At 57.7% G+C, this 13688-nt stretch overlaps 1 protein-coding gene across 2 annotated transcripts in view; it reads right to left on the bottom strand.

Moving 5' to 3' along the window:
- The window catches only part of ZNF496 (zinc finger protein 496), a 23413-nt gene that overhangs the window by 5093 nt on the left and 4632 nt on the right, over positions 1–13688 (bottom strand). Inside the window, exons 5-7 of one of the 2 annotated variants that reach the window (XM_032397917.1) lie at positions 1480–1612; positions 963–1070; positions 116–229 (exon numbers count right to left, since the gene is read on the bottom strand). In XM_032397917.1, the coding sequence (XP_032253808.1) occupies positions 116–229; positions 963–1070; positions 1480–1612 (355 nt within the window). The remainder of the gene's footprint in view (positions 1–115; positions 230–962; positions 1071–1479; positions 1613–13688) is intronic. The other variant, XM_032397918.1, reaches the window with a different exon arrangement.

Genomic DNA, 13688 nt, shown 5'->3' with positions numbered 1-13688 from the left:
CACGCACACACCGCACGCACACACGCAGGCCACACTCAGCACGCACACACCGCATGCACACGAGCACGCCACACTCAGCTCACGCAGGTGCCCCCTCCCCCCAGCCCTTCGGTACCTGGGCAGGTGTTTTGAGTGAGTGTCAGCTGCTGGCAGGTCTGGAACTCTGGCACCTGCAGCTCGTCCCGTTTTCGTCTCTCTTCTATCTGGAATGGCTGGAGGCTTGGAAAGTCTTTCCAGAGAAGAAAACGGAGAAGCTGATTTGTCGTGCAGCCAGTGGGCCATGGTCGGAGAGCAGCCCCGGGCTCCCGTGCAGGCGGCCATCCCCGGACACGGGTGCTGAACCTGGGCGGACTGTGCGTGCTGGCTGTCTGTGGGGTCCACGGGGTCCCGCTCCCCACACAGAAGGCGCACAGACGCAGCCTGCAGTCAGCCAGAGCACGCACACGCTTGTTCCGGGCGGGGACGGGGCCCAAACCCAGGGTCCCGAGGGGGAGGGGCTGTGGGGCTGCTGCTCACACCGCACAGAGCCCACTGCCCTTCAGGAGCAGACATGTCCACGGCACGGAGGCTACGGGCCTGAGCTCTGTGGCCGCAGCGTGGGGAGGGAGGAGGCGAGAAAACCCCACCACCGAGCCCCAGGTCCGCCCCGTGCGACACAGACCCGCAGCCTGGGGCTGCAAGCTAGGCCGTCCCAGCACCCGCTCCTCCTCCCCAGCCTGACGTCTGGGAGGATCCACGCTCACTCGTGGACGGGCCACCTGGGCAGCACAGCGACGGATTCCTGTCAGACGTCTCTGGTCGAGGCGCGTGGCAATGTTAACCTCTCACATGCTCTCTGGCCAGAGTCAGGGAGGAGGCCAGACAGGGTGCGGGGCTAACACCGGGCTGCAGGGAGGGGTGGAGGGACGGGCCTGCCTCTGCCCAGTGGCAACCTTCCACCCAGTTCTGGAACCATTACTCACCCAAGTACGAGACCTGGGTCACCTCCTTCCCTTGGAGGTCCTGCAACTCGGGGACCCGGGGCTCGTTCTCCTCTCCCTGGGAGAGATCCAGCTGGGCGGCTGGGTCGTCTGTTCACAAAGGGGAGGACACACACCCATGAGCCGTGGGTGCCCACAGGAAACCTGGGCGGGTGGAGGGCGGGGACCCCACACAGGTCCAGAGGACAGAGCTGGAGGCCCGCACACCGGGGCACGGCCCCACGGGGGCCAGGCAGGCCTCCTGAGAGCAAGCAGGGAGGGGACAGGATCTCAGAGATGGAGGGGGGTTAGGGCGTCTCCTTCAGGACCATCAGGCGAACAGAAGCAAACGAGCACAGCCCACCAACCACAGAACCAGGCGCACGGAAAGCTGTTACATTAGGGTTAGCAGGCAAAGTGGCCAGGTAGGCCCGATGTATGAGCGGGGTCGGGGGGGACAGCGAAGCAGATGCGGGCCCCACCCTTCTCTGGTTTCAGGACACAGGGGACGAAGCCTTACTTGGAGGCAGCGAGACGCCACAGTCCTCCCCGATGATGAACTCGCCATAGAAGCCAGTCTGCGCGGGGTCTAGAAGGGACCAGTCCTCTTGCGAGAAGCAGAAGATCATGTCCTTGAAGGGGGAGACCCGGTTCTGAAACCACAGGAGAGCAGCAGGGCCGCCTCAGTCCCGGATCGAGCCAGGCAGGCGTGCTCCGAGCACGCGGAGGGCCAGGGGCCCCGAAAGGCAAGCGAGCAGAAGGGCTGCCCGGAGCCCACGCGGCCTCCCTCGCTCCAGCCCGACATCCTCTCCCGCCGCTCGGGTCTGGCAGGTAGGGATCCCTCCACGGTCTGCTGCTGCCTGTCCCCGCGGGGAGGCGTCTCACGGTCAGGGCGCCGGCAGCTGCTACAGGGGCCGCACGGGGTTACTACTGCAAGGACACGTTTTGGAGGCTTTGAGTCATGGACCCCGGGAATGTGTCAAAATTCCTTTTAATCTAGAATACGGGGCACCGGGGCAGCTCAGTCGGTGAGGCATCTGCCTTGGGCTCAGGTCATGACCCCGGGGTCCTGGGATCGAGCCCCGCGTCAGGCTCCCTGCTCTCCCTCTGCCTCCCATGAATAAATGCATAAAAACAAACCATGAAGGCGTTTCCATATAACAACACGAAATGGGGGTCTCGCGCTTCCTGTGAACAGCGATTTGACAGACTGACGGTAACAGTAAATGCCGTTCAAAAATGATTCATTTTGTCTGTAATAAATAATCTGGAAGCGTGTGTCCGAGAGAACGTTTGGGAGAAGTGAAACGTGGAAGCAGCGTGGTCTCGCTGACTCTTCTGTCGGGACAGAAGCACAGAAATGCTGATTTCCACAGGCAGCGACCGCGTATCCACCCGCCCAACCAGCCAAGGATTTCTGCAAAGGCTTCCAATCATAAAGCACTTAAAATTCCAATTTGCACGGACAAAATGGTGAGCCCTTTAACTGGAAAGGAGTTCAAAATGGAATATGGAGGGAAGAATGCAGCCTATATGAACATCTGCTTTAAAACAAGGAAAAAGAATTGCCGGTGTTTTCTACGCATGTCCTTGCATCCGCCTCGATTTCTGGAAGGTCAGCGTCCGTGCTACCCGGGTGCGTTGCGGGCCCGGGCCGGGAAGGAGGGTTTTCTCAGTTAATCCTGTCTGGCCCCTTTGGACTCTTACTCCCTCACGTGCACACCTGATGTACCCAGTGAGCACGTCTGTCAGGCGCATCCTCCCGCTCTCACTTAGGTGCTCGGGCTCCTTCCCCGGATCACCGCGGAACCCCAGGCGTGTGCGCCAGCCCAGGGGGCCTGCCTACCTCCGCTGCAGGGCGGGCGCCCCTGGCCCCGACTGCCGGGCCTCCGACGGCCCCACGCAGCTAAGAGCGACCCGGCCACCACGTCCACAGAGCCGCGGAGGGCAGGCTGCACCGCAGGACCCCAGAAACCGCACCCGGGTCCAGTGACCTCATCCCGTGTTGTGTGAATTATGAAACAGTCTTCCCTTCCCAAGGAAAAAAATCAGAGGTGCAGAGGCGCCGGCGACGCGCAGGAAGGATGGGGAACCGCTGGGTTAGCCTCCTAACGGGGCCCCCAGAAACCCTGCTGGACATAAGTGTCTTTCCACACCGAGCATCAGGGATCCCAGTTAAATTCGACAGTCAGCTTCGCACTTACTGGGTTTTGTTTCTGGGGTTTTCTTGGCCCAGGAACATCTCAAGTGTCCCGCTCCCCTGCGTCCTTGAGAATTTGGGAAACAGGTCCTCACGCACGCTGAGCAGAAACGCACGTCTGTGGACCCCGGGGAAGACGTAAGGGCACGCCCACCGTTCCTGGGCGGTTCAGAGACGCAGGCGGGAGCGTGCGGAGCACGCCGCGGGCGGAACCACTGAGCTTCCCCCGCACGCTTCTCCCCCGCGTCTGACGGCGCACCCCGAGCACGCAGCGTCTCCGGCGCTAGCTCTGGTGCGAGACTGTTCCTCACCACTCACACCGCGGTACTGACACTGGCACAACACACGCACGTACGTGTACAACCAGGGGTACTCACAGCCTCGGTCTGGGGTCGGCGCGCTCTCGTCTGCGCCCCGCGCGCGCCCACTGCCTGCCTCGGGGGCCCCACCAGATCTGGGGTTGGCAGGGTCTCGTCTGCGCCCCGTGCGCGCCCAGCCCCACCCGCAGGCCTTGCGGAGGGAGGCCGCCTCGGGGCCCGGAGCTGCGCCGTCACTGCCTCCCTTGGGGGCCCCACCAGATCTGGGGTCTCGTCTGCACCCCACGCGTGCCCACTGCCTGCCTCGGGGGCCCCACCAGATCTGGGGTCGGCGGGGTCTCGTCTGCACCCCGCGCGCGCCCACTGCCTGCCTCGGGGGCCCCACCAGATCGGAACGCACGCTCCGCAGCGCTGAAGCCCCGTCGGCTCGCCCTCCCGTTCAGCTGCGTTCCCGGCACGCGTCCAGTCCACGGACTGCACTGAGGCGTTACTCGGAGCGCAGCGGACCCACCCATTCTTCCAGTGCTCCCCAACAGTCCGCGGCTACGGAGCGGCTCCGCAAGCTCTCGGGGCCTCCCCGTCCGTGCGCAGGGGGCTCTAGGGACACACGCAGCGCCGCGCACCTGCTTGTCTCCCCACGGCACGCCGCGGTCTGCAGCTCCAATGACCTGGTGCGCAGCGGTCCGACCGAGGACCACCCTGCTCTCGCCCCAAGAACCTGTCCTCCGGCTTACTGGCCAGTCTGCGTCTGTCTGCTTTGAACACTTCTCTGTTCTCTTGGCCTGTTTTTCTGTTGTCTAATGGCTCCTTTTTCTGTTTTGTTTTTTAAACCAGCTCGTTTAAAATTGTGGATATACTTCACTCTTATTTTAATTTTAAAATAAAAGCATAATGTTATTTTAATTCTAAAATAAAAAAAATTCCGATCACTTTATGGTGGGAAAAAAAATGGGTAACGTTAGCGGTATAGGATGAACTGCAGGAAAACGCTGAACACATCAGCACAGAGATAATTCTGATAAGAGAACTTGGAAGTAAACATGCGGTTTTGGAACAAAACAGACCCACACAGAAGAAGCAGTCATGACACAGGATTGAACAGGTAAAACTTAACCTACGTGAAAAAGCCAAATCCTAATCAGTGCGGAAAGGGAAAACATAATTTCTATCCAACATATTTGATATAGTTGGTTGACTAGAAGTAAAACGACATCCTGATCCTTGATTAAATTAATATAAAAATACAAAACCCTTAGGGGCACCTGGCAGGCCCAGTCGGTGGACTCTCAGCCCATGTCGGGTGTACCCCTCGCTTGAAACAAATTAAAAAACAAAATAAACCCCCCAAAAGCCTTAAAGTACCAAAAGGGGGAAAAATGGCTTTTGGGGAATAAAAATGAAGACCATACAGAGAAATAATGGGCAGACACCTGAAACTTAGAAACATGCACAGTAATAATGCAGCCTGAACGTGATTAAGACACCGGTGCACCCGGAATGAACGGGAAGGGGGCTGAGAATCTACCGAGCGCCTGTCACACAATCAGAGAGCCTTTCGTACCCGTTAGAGAAAGAGGGAAGCAGGTTCACCTTGACTCGTGCACGAACACACGGCTAGACCGACGTGTCCTCACCGACGCACTGGAAGGCAGGTGAGCTGTGCCAGCCATCTCTGACCATCCAGCAGGCGCTGGGAACTGCCGGCAGGAGCCCGTGCCCCTGCACTTACACCCCGAGAACCTCTGTCCCCTTGCTCTGCCCTGGGGGGAGGGGCTTTCACCGCCGCTGGACTCTGCTCACCTGGGCCGCCCTGCACCAGCCGGGGTTCCCCTCCATCCGCTGGGGTCACCTCCACCTGCCGGGGTCACCTGCACTTGCCGGGGCTCCCCTCCACCCGCCGGGGTGCCCCTCCGCCCTCTGGGGTCACCCTGCACCAGCCGGGGTCACCTCTGCTCGCCGGGGCTGCCCTCCACCCGCTGGGGTCATCTGCACCAGCCGGGGTCACCTCTGCTTGCCGGGGCTGCCCTCCACCCGCCGGGGTTCCCCTCCACCCGCTGGGGTGTCACCTGCACCAGCCGGGGTGACCTCTGCTCGCCAGGCCTGCCCTCCACCCACCAGGGTCTCCCTCCACCCTCTGGGGTCACCCTGCAGCAGCCGGGGTCCCCCTCTACCCTCCGGGGTCACCCTGCAGCAGCCGGGGTCCCCCTCCACCTGATCCACTCATCCCACATCTGATCAGGTCCCCCCACTTTTGGAGGACCTTGACCCCAGGACTCTCCCCGGATTTTCCGGGGGTCTCTGGGGACTCTCCCTGGTGCACTGATGACCTCCCCTGCAGGTGACTCCTGGGTGAGGACCCGAAGCCCGGGAGGGAACCTGCCACATGGCCCCTGCCCACAAGGATGATGGGTGTCTCCTCCCACACTTCGGGGGGACCCCTCCCTCCCTTCCTTCCCCCTGCAGCCCTGCAGCAGCCGAGCGCCCGTTCTCCCCGGACGACTGAAGGCCTCCGGCCAGGGTGGCTCTGCGGGGTGGTCTGAAGGTGTGAGGGTGCACAGGTGGGCTATGGGCACCTGGGGGGGTCAGGACCCCTTTCCCCGGCTCTCCCGCTCGGCCCCCCGAGTCTCCGTTCCCAGTGTGCGGAGCAGGTGGTTCACGGCCGGCGGGGACCCTGTCCGGAGCGGGCTGATCCCAGCCGCCTGGCTCCATCTTCCCGGGCCCCTCGTCCCCTTGTCCTACCTTCATCCACCACAAACCCGGTCCTTCACCTGCCTGGTTTTCGCGGAAACCCACCACAGCTCTCCCGACTCCCTCCCTTCTTAGCACCGCTGCCCTCAATACTCATACCCCTCATTCTTGGTCCCCTTTCTTTAATCTGTTAGTCGGTCTCATCTCGATTCCACCAATTCCATATGGGAAGGACTGTGCCATCGGAGGGGCCCCTCTCCCTAAATCCCATGGCCCTGGCCACCCAGGAATGTCACCCAAATGACCAAACCACACTCTGGTCCGTAACTGCACCCCTGCTGGACGGACCACCCCCCCTCAGCAGGAAGCAGCTACCGTCACCTCCACCCAATGCCACAGATCTGTCCTTGTCCATCTGTCCAGGGTGGGGGGCAGAGCCCACCTTCAGAAGCCTGAGTAGGACAGGCTCATCGGGCAGCCCAGCTCAGAACAGCCACAGGCCGGAGCGGACCAACAGGCCACTTACCACTGAGCACAAAAAAGGAAGCATTCCCTATGTCCCCAAACCTCCTCACCTTCCCCCGGCACCACAGCCCCCGACCGCCTCCTGGCACACGGTCTCCGCTCCGCCGTCCAGCCCCGCTCCCTGGCACTGTAATCAATAACCCTGTATCTGCTCTCAAACACCTGAACCACCACCTCGCTGGATCCTCCCAATCATAGGAAAGCCTTGGGATCTTCTGGAAAGATGTTATCCTGGTAAGTAAAATTAACATGGTCGCTGGCCAGCAAGCCAACCTACAAACATCAGCTGTATGGGAAGAATAACTGGAAGATGAAATTAAAATCAAAACAAAACAGACCACTTACAACATCAAAACCACGGACTTTCTAAGGAAAATGAATACAAACTCCGTATGCTGCCCGAACACGGAAGCATTGAACACGATTCTAGACTGTTACAAGGTCAGTTCGCCCCACAACGACCTGTAGATTCTAGGTGATCCCGCACAAAAGCCCCACGGGGCATTTTTGAAAAAACTGATGTACTAATTCTGAAATTAATAGGGACTAGCAAAGCACTTAGAGCAGCGGAAAGAATTCTGAAAACAAAGAATCAAACGGGAGGACCCCACGACCCCGCTGCAAACCTTACTATGAAGTTATGGTGGTTTGGCACAAAGAATCAAAGCACGCATCAACCACGGTGCCGTCCAGAAGCTCAGATGTACGTGGACAACTGAGTTTTGACAAAAGTATCAGGGCCACTCAGTGGAGGAAAGGAAAAAAATTTTTTTTTAAAGATTTTATTTATTTATTTGACAGAGAGAGACACAGCGAGAGAGGGAACACAAGCAGGGGGAGTGGGAGAAGGAGAAGCAGGCTTCCCGCTGAGCAGGGAGCCCGATGCGGGGCTCGATCCCAGGACCCTGGGATCATGACCTGAGCAGAAAGCAGACGCTTAACGACTGAGCCACCCAGGCGCCCCAGGAAAATCTTTTATATATCAAGATAAAAAAATAACCCCACAACTCATATCAAACACACAAAAAATAACCTGAAATGAATCAAAAACCTAAATGTAACAACCCACAACTCTAAAACTTCCAGAAGAAAATTCTTTTTGACTTTGGGTTAGACAAAGATTTCTTGAATGATGAAAGAAAGAAGTCGATAAACTTGAGCTTGTGATAATTAAACACGTCTGACCTTCCAAAGACACCATTAAAACAAGGAAAAGGCAAACCACAGGCTTCCAGGACGTGTATCGGACAAACGACTCTCATCCAGAATACATGATTTGTATAAAGTTCTTAAAACACGGCCAGACGGGCGCCCGGCTGGCTGAGTGGTAGAGGGCGAGTGCTGACCTCAGGGTCATGAGTTCGAGCCCCACGCTGGGCGTAGAACTTACTTAAACCTACACGGTAGACAAGGAACCCAGTCAGTACACAGGCTATCTGGACGCTTCACAGAGCACAAGAGGAATGATTCACAAGCACACGGAAGGGTGATACGCTTTGTGAGTCAACACGGAAACGCAAACTAAAACCGTAACGGTTACTTTAATGGCCAAATGCATACTTTGTCAGGAATAGCAGGCAACGGGGAAGATGGGCATTCCCTAGGTGGGAGTGCAGTGGTGAGTCCCCAGGAAAAACAGCCGTCCTCTCTGGTGTCATCGATCACACCCTTACCCTCCGACAACTTCAACCCAGGAGAAATAAAAACATACATCTGCAGACAGACATACAAACGTTCCAGAAGTTCCTTCATAACAGCCAACGATGGAAGTGAGCGAAATGCCCGTGGATGGGCTGTCACCACCCGCGGATGCCACTCGGCGATGAACGGGCATGCGTGAGTGATGCCTGGGTCCCCGGGCTGGGTAAGAGGCCGCATACCGTATGAGTCCGTTTAGTGCAATTCCAGGAGAGAAGCTCCCGCTCGGTGGCGGTGGAGAGAGGCCCGGGTGTGAGGGCCCGGCTCCCCCGCGCACGGGCGCCAGGGTGCCTCTAGGGGGACGCAGAGACGCTCCCCATGCTCACAGGGGCGACCAGCACTGCAGTGCACACACTTGTCAAACACTCTGCAAGCCGGACGCTGAAACAGGTGCTCCGTATGCAAATTACAGCCCCAAATTAGACTGTTCTTTTAAAGTAGGCTCCATGCCCAGTGTGGAGCCCAGCGTGGGGCTTGAACTCACGACCCTGAGATCGAGACCCCCAGCTGAGATCCAGAGTCGGCCGCTGAACCCACAGAGCCCCCAGGCGCTCCTCAAAATTAGCTTTAAGGAAGTACAAACAGAGCATTTTCCACCGCCGTCCGCAGAAAATGAGAAGACACTCACGTAAAACCACACGAGTGCGATGATCACTATACGCCCCGCCGTGTGAGGCGTCAGCCCCCAGAGACCCGTCCTCCGTGGGTGTGCGTGCATCTCCTGCAGAGCTCACCGCGGCTCAGCGAGGGCCAGTCTTCACCCGTCAGGACGGTCCGGGCCGCGACGCACCGGGAGGGACGCTGGAGGAGGCCGTGCGGGGCCGCACACGCTGCACAGAGCGGATGGCGGGCCGCGGAAGCCACGGGCTTGCCGCAGTCAGCTGTCGGTCCCAGGGCGGGTCCCAAAGGGCCACCATCCCCACACATGCCGCTGGGGCGTTGGGACTTTCCAGCTGACGGACACCGAGGAAGGACACCACGGAGAAGGCGCTCTGCTCGCCCGTCTCTGCCTAAAGCCAGCACGGTTCTTCCTGGACGAGGCCCCCTCGCCTCTCCCCTGCCTGGAAGGGCCAACGGGCCCGTGGCCCCCAGAGAGGGCAGCACCCTGGCCGGCCTGGAGACGGCATGACAAACGTTACCGAGCAGACCTTGGTGTCCATCACCGTCCACAGACGTGGGCCTTCCCCGCTTTACCAAACCCGAGCGCGTCCGGAGCTCGCTCCTGCTTTCTCCTGAACGCACCGCGCCGGCCAACGCTCTGGGGACGTGACCGCCCGCTTGGGGCCCCCCCGGCGCGTCCGCGAGGCTCCGCGCACGGACACACACGCAGGGCCCCCTTCCCTCCCGCACGCACACACGCGCACGGACACACACACACACGCGCAGGGCCCCCTTCCCTCCCACACACACACACGCACAGGGCCCCCTTCTCTCCCGCACACACACACGCGCAAGCACGCACGGTCCCCTTCTCTCCCGCACGCACGCAGGACACACGCACGCACGGCCCTTCTCTCCCGCACGCACGGACACACGCACGGCCCCCTTCTCTCCCGCACACACGCACGCACACGCACGCACGGCCCTTCTCTCCTGCACACACGCACGCACGGCCCCCTTCTCTCCCGCACACACGCACGCACACATGCGCATGCATGCAGGGCCCCCTTCTCTCCCACGCGCACGCACGGCCCCCTTCTCTCCCACGCGCACACGCGCACGCACATGCACGGCCCCCTTCTCTCCCGCGTGCACACGCACGGCCCCCTTCTCCCGCATGCCCACACGCACGCACACGCACGACCCCCTTCTCTCCCACGCGCACACGCGCACGCACACGCACGGCCCCCCTCTCTCCCGCACACACGCAAGACACACGCACACACACGCACGGCCCCCTTCTCTCCCGTGTGCACACGCACGGCCCCCTTCTCTCCCGCACGCCCACACCACCGCTGGGGACACAAGGGACTCGGCTGCCCGCCCGCAGCGCCCGCCGCCTCTGCGGGCTCCGGGGAAACGACGGACTCCGAATCGTGACAAGACTTGCGCACCCCCTTCCCTCAGCCTCGGGCCAGCGCCGAGAACGCACCCAGGCCTGGGACGACGAACGAAACCCAGTGCGCACAGAGCCCAGCCCCGCGGCCCCGCGAGCCGGATCGCGGACGCGCCCTGGCCCGGCCCAGAGCCCCAGGGGACCCCGCGTGGCACGGACGCGCGCCCAACAGTTCGGAGAGTGAAAGCCAATTCTAAACAATCTCCTGCAGAAATCCAGAGCGGACCCGTCCCGATTCATCCTGCGAACCTAGCATAACCCTGATACCAAAGCCAAAGACGGTGAAGACCAGTGGCTCCAGAAATCCTTAACGAAATGTGGGCGACCCTGGCACTATGCGGGGGTCAGGGGCACAACCCTCCCCCTGCAACACAATCTATGTATACCTTCTGACATCCCCCGAACTTGACGTAGACAGTCGACAGATACATATTTTGTATGTTGTACGTATTACATGCCGTATTCTTACAAGAAAGGAAGCAACAAGAGGGACTATTATTAAGAAAATCATACCGAAGAAAAGGCACATTGATGGTACTCTACTGTATTTGTAAAAAATGCACGTAAATGGACAAGCACAGTTCAAATTCGTGTTGTTCAAGGGTCAACTGTAAAAGCAAATTCGGCACTGTACCCACAGAATGTTACTCCGTGACCAGAAGAGGTCCATTCCAGGGATTCAAGGCTGGTTCGATATCCACAAATCAATAAATATAACCCACAACATTAACAGCCTACACAAAATCCACATGACCAACTGGAACAGAAGAAGTTTTGACAAATTTCAACAGCCACCTGTTACAATTAAAACTGCAGGACAACAGGATCGAGGAAGTTTCCCAAATGCATGAGGAGTATTTCCAGACCCCTGCGGCTGCCGTTGTCGCGGATGGTCAAAGACTGAACCCTTTCCCGCTAAGCCCCGACACGGTGCTGGAGTTCTCGGCTGAACGAAGCCGGGAAAGGGACAAGACACAGACCGGAAAGAAGTACGACTGTCTTTATGTGCAGACAGCGTGATTGTGAACACAGAAAATCTAGAGCACGCCGTTTAAAAACAAACGGATGCACAAATCCAGCAAGCTCACAAGATACAAGAGAAACCTACAAAAACCGACTGCACTTCTTAGACAAGAAGTGAGTATGTTGTCATCAAAGTACTAAAATGATAATCGTATCATTTGCAATTGCTCAAAAAATGAAGTACTTAGGTATAAATCTAACAAAACATGAGGGCGCCTGGGTGGCTCAGGTGGGGAGTAGGACACTCACTCTTGATCTCCGGGTTGTGGGGTGGAGCCCCACCTGGGGTGTAGAGATTATTTAAAAACAATAAAAAAAAAAAAAAATCTTAAAAAAAAAAGAAGTAAATGGAGAGGCACAGCACATCCACGGACAGAATGAGTCAGAAGGCAAAAATGTCAATGCTCCCCAAACAGACATGCAGGCTTAACAAAATTCCAGCAAAATCTTAGTTAAGAGTTTTGTGGATAGGGACAAGATTATTCTAAAATTTACACAGAAAGCAGTGGGACTGACAGAGATAAATAATTAAAAAAAAAATTATACAGTGGGAGGAATCAGTACCTGACTTCAAGACCCAGTGTGCATGAGACTACAGCAGTCAAAAGACGAAAAGGTGGATGACCCCGACGGAAGAATCCGGAACAGACCCACAGAAATGGGCTCAAATGAGGTTTGCACTCCGAGCGAGGAGGGAACCTTCCAGCACTCACAGCTGGAGCAAGCTGGCATCTGCTCCCAAAATCAGAGACACCTCAACCCCAGTCCCACACCGGATACAAGAGGGACTCCTCATGGGCTCCAATGTGAACGATCACAGGTCCTGGATTAAATGCAGCATGGACTTGAAGTGTAAGATGTTTAATGACGTGACTTTTAGGAAAAACAGCAGGAAGTCTTGGGGATCGAAGACGAGGCAAAGGGTTCTTAGGCTTTACACCGAAAGCATGATCCTTAAAAAAGGAAAACCGCAGAGCCTGGACTAAATCCAAATGAAACACTTTCGTGCTTCAACCGTACCTTAATACAAAATAAAGTAAAATAAAACGATTGAAACCCTGGAGGGAAAAACACAAGACACTTTTGCTCTGCTAAACACCGTGAAAAGGGATGGCAAGACAAGCCCGAGAATGAGACACACACCCAACGAAGAACGAATCTCTAGAACATACACAGAGCTGCCGAAACACCTGCAGAAACGCAAACGGAAACACGTCAAGGGAGAGGATACACAGAGCCACCGGGTCAGCGCCTGACTCGAGGCCGAAGCCCGCGACCCTCAGCGATGATCACGTACACCGCAGTAAGCCGGCGGCACAGAATCAGAGGGGCTGAAAGAAAACACCGTGCCACCGGCGGACAGTGGCCAGGACGTGAGAGTGGGCGCCGCTCACACGGCGCGCGGGAATGTCATGCCACGGTCCCTCTGGAAAAGGACGCGGCAGTTTCTCACGGAACACGCACGTACGGTACAACCCAGCAAGTGCGAACCTGGGGCTTCATCCCCCAGCAAGAAGGTGATGCTCCCACGACGGCCCGCACGCCGGTATCTACACCAGCTTTGTGCAAAATGACCCCAGACTGGAAACAAGCCGGCGGTTTCAACAGGGGAATGGTCGAGCGCACCGCGGTGCATCCGAGCCGTGGAATCTCACCACACACAGCAAGGCATGAGCCACCGACACCTGCAAAGCCCGCCCCCACTCCACTGCTGCACAGACGAAAGCACTCAGTCCGAAGATGCAGGATCCATTTACAAACGTCGTGGTTGGGCAGCCCGAGGACGGAGCGACACAGGCGTGGGCCCGCGATCAAGGGCAATGGGAAGGATGGCTCCGGTGAGGCGCATGTTCTGCATCTTGTGTGCATCCACACCAACGTGCTGGCCACAACCCTCTACGGTATTTTCCCCAGACACGACCGTGTAGTGTGATGAGTACAAGGGAGCTCTGTTCTTTATGGCCGCTGCAGGAGAATGCAGTTATCCCCAGAAAGAAAAAGATCAACCATACGTTTATGTGTGCGTGCCCGTGTTCACAGCAGCATTGCTCACGGGGCCCGCGAGCTAGACGCAGGCCAAGTGCCCAGGGACAAGGGAGTTAAGAGAACACATTACATGCACGCTGCACAGTATTATTCAGCTCAACAGAACACATTATGTACATGCCGTGCAACTTATTCAGCTAACCAGAACGCATTATCTACAGCCGGGCAGTATTATT

The sequence above is a fragment of the Phoca vitulina genome, unplaced genomic scaffold (assembly GCF_004348235.1).
Source record: "Phoca vitulina isolate PV1807 unplaced genomic scaffold, GSC_HSeal_1.0 scaffold106, whole genome shotgun sequence".
Lineage (NCBI taxonomy): Eukaryota > Metazoa > Chordata > Mammalia > Carnivora > Phocidae > Phoca > Phoca vitulina.
Note: the sequence above shows the minus strand (reverse complement) of the source record. Positions and strands in the feature narration are given on the sequence as shown.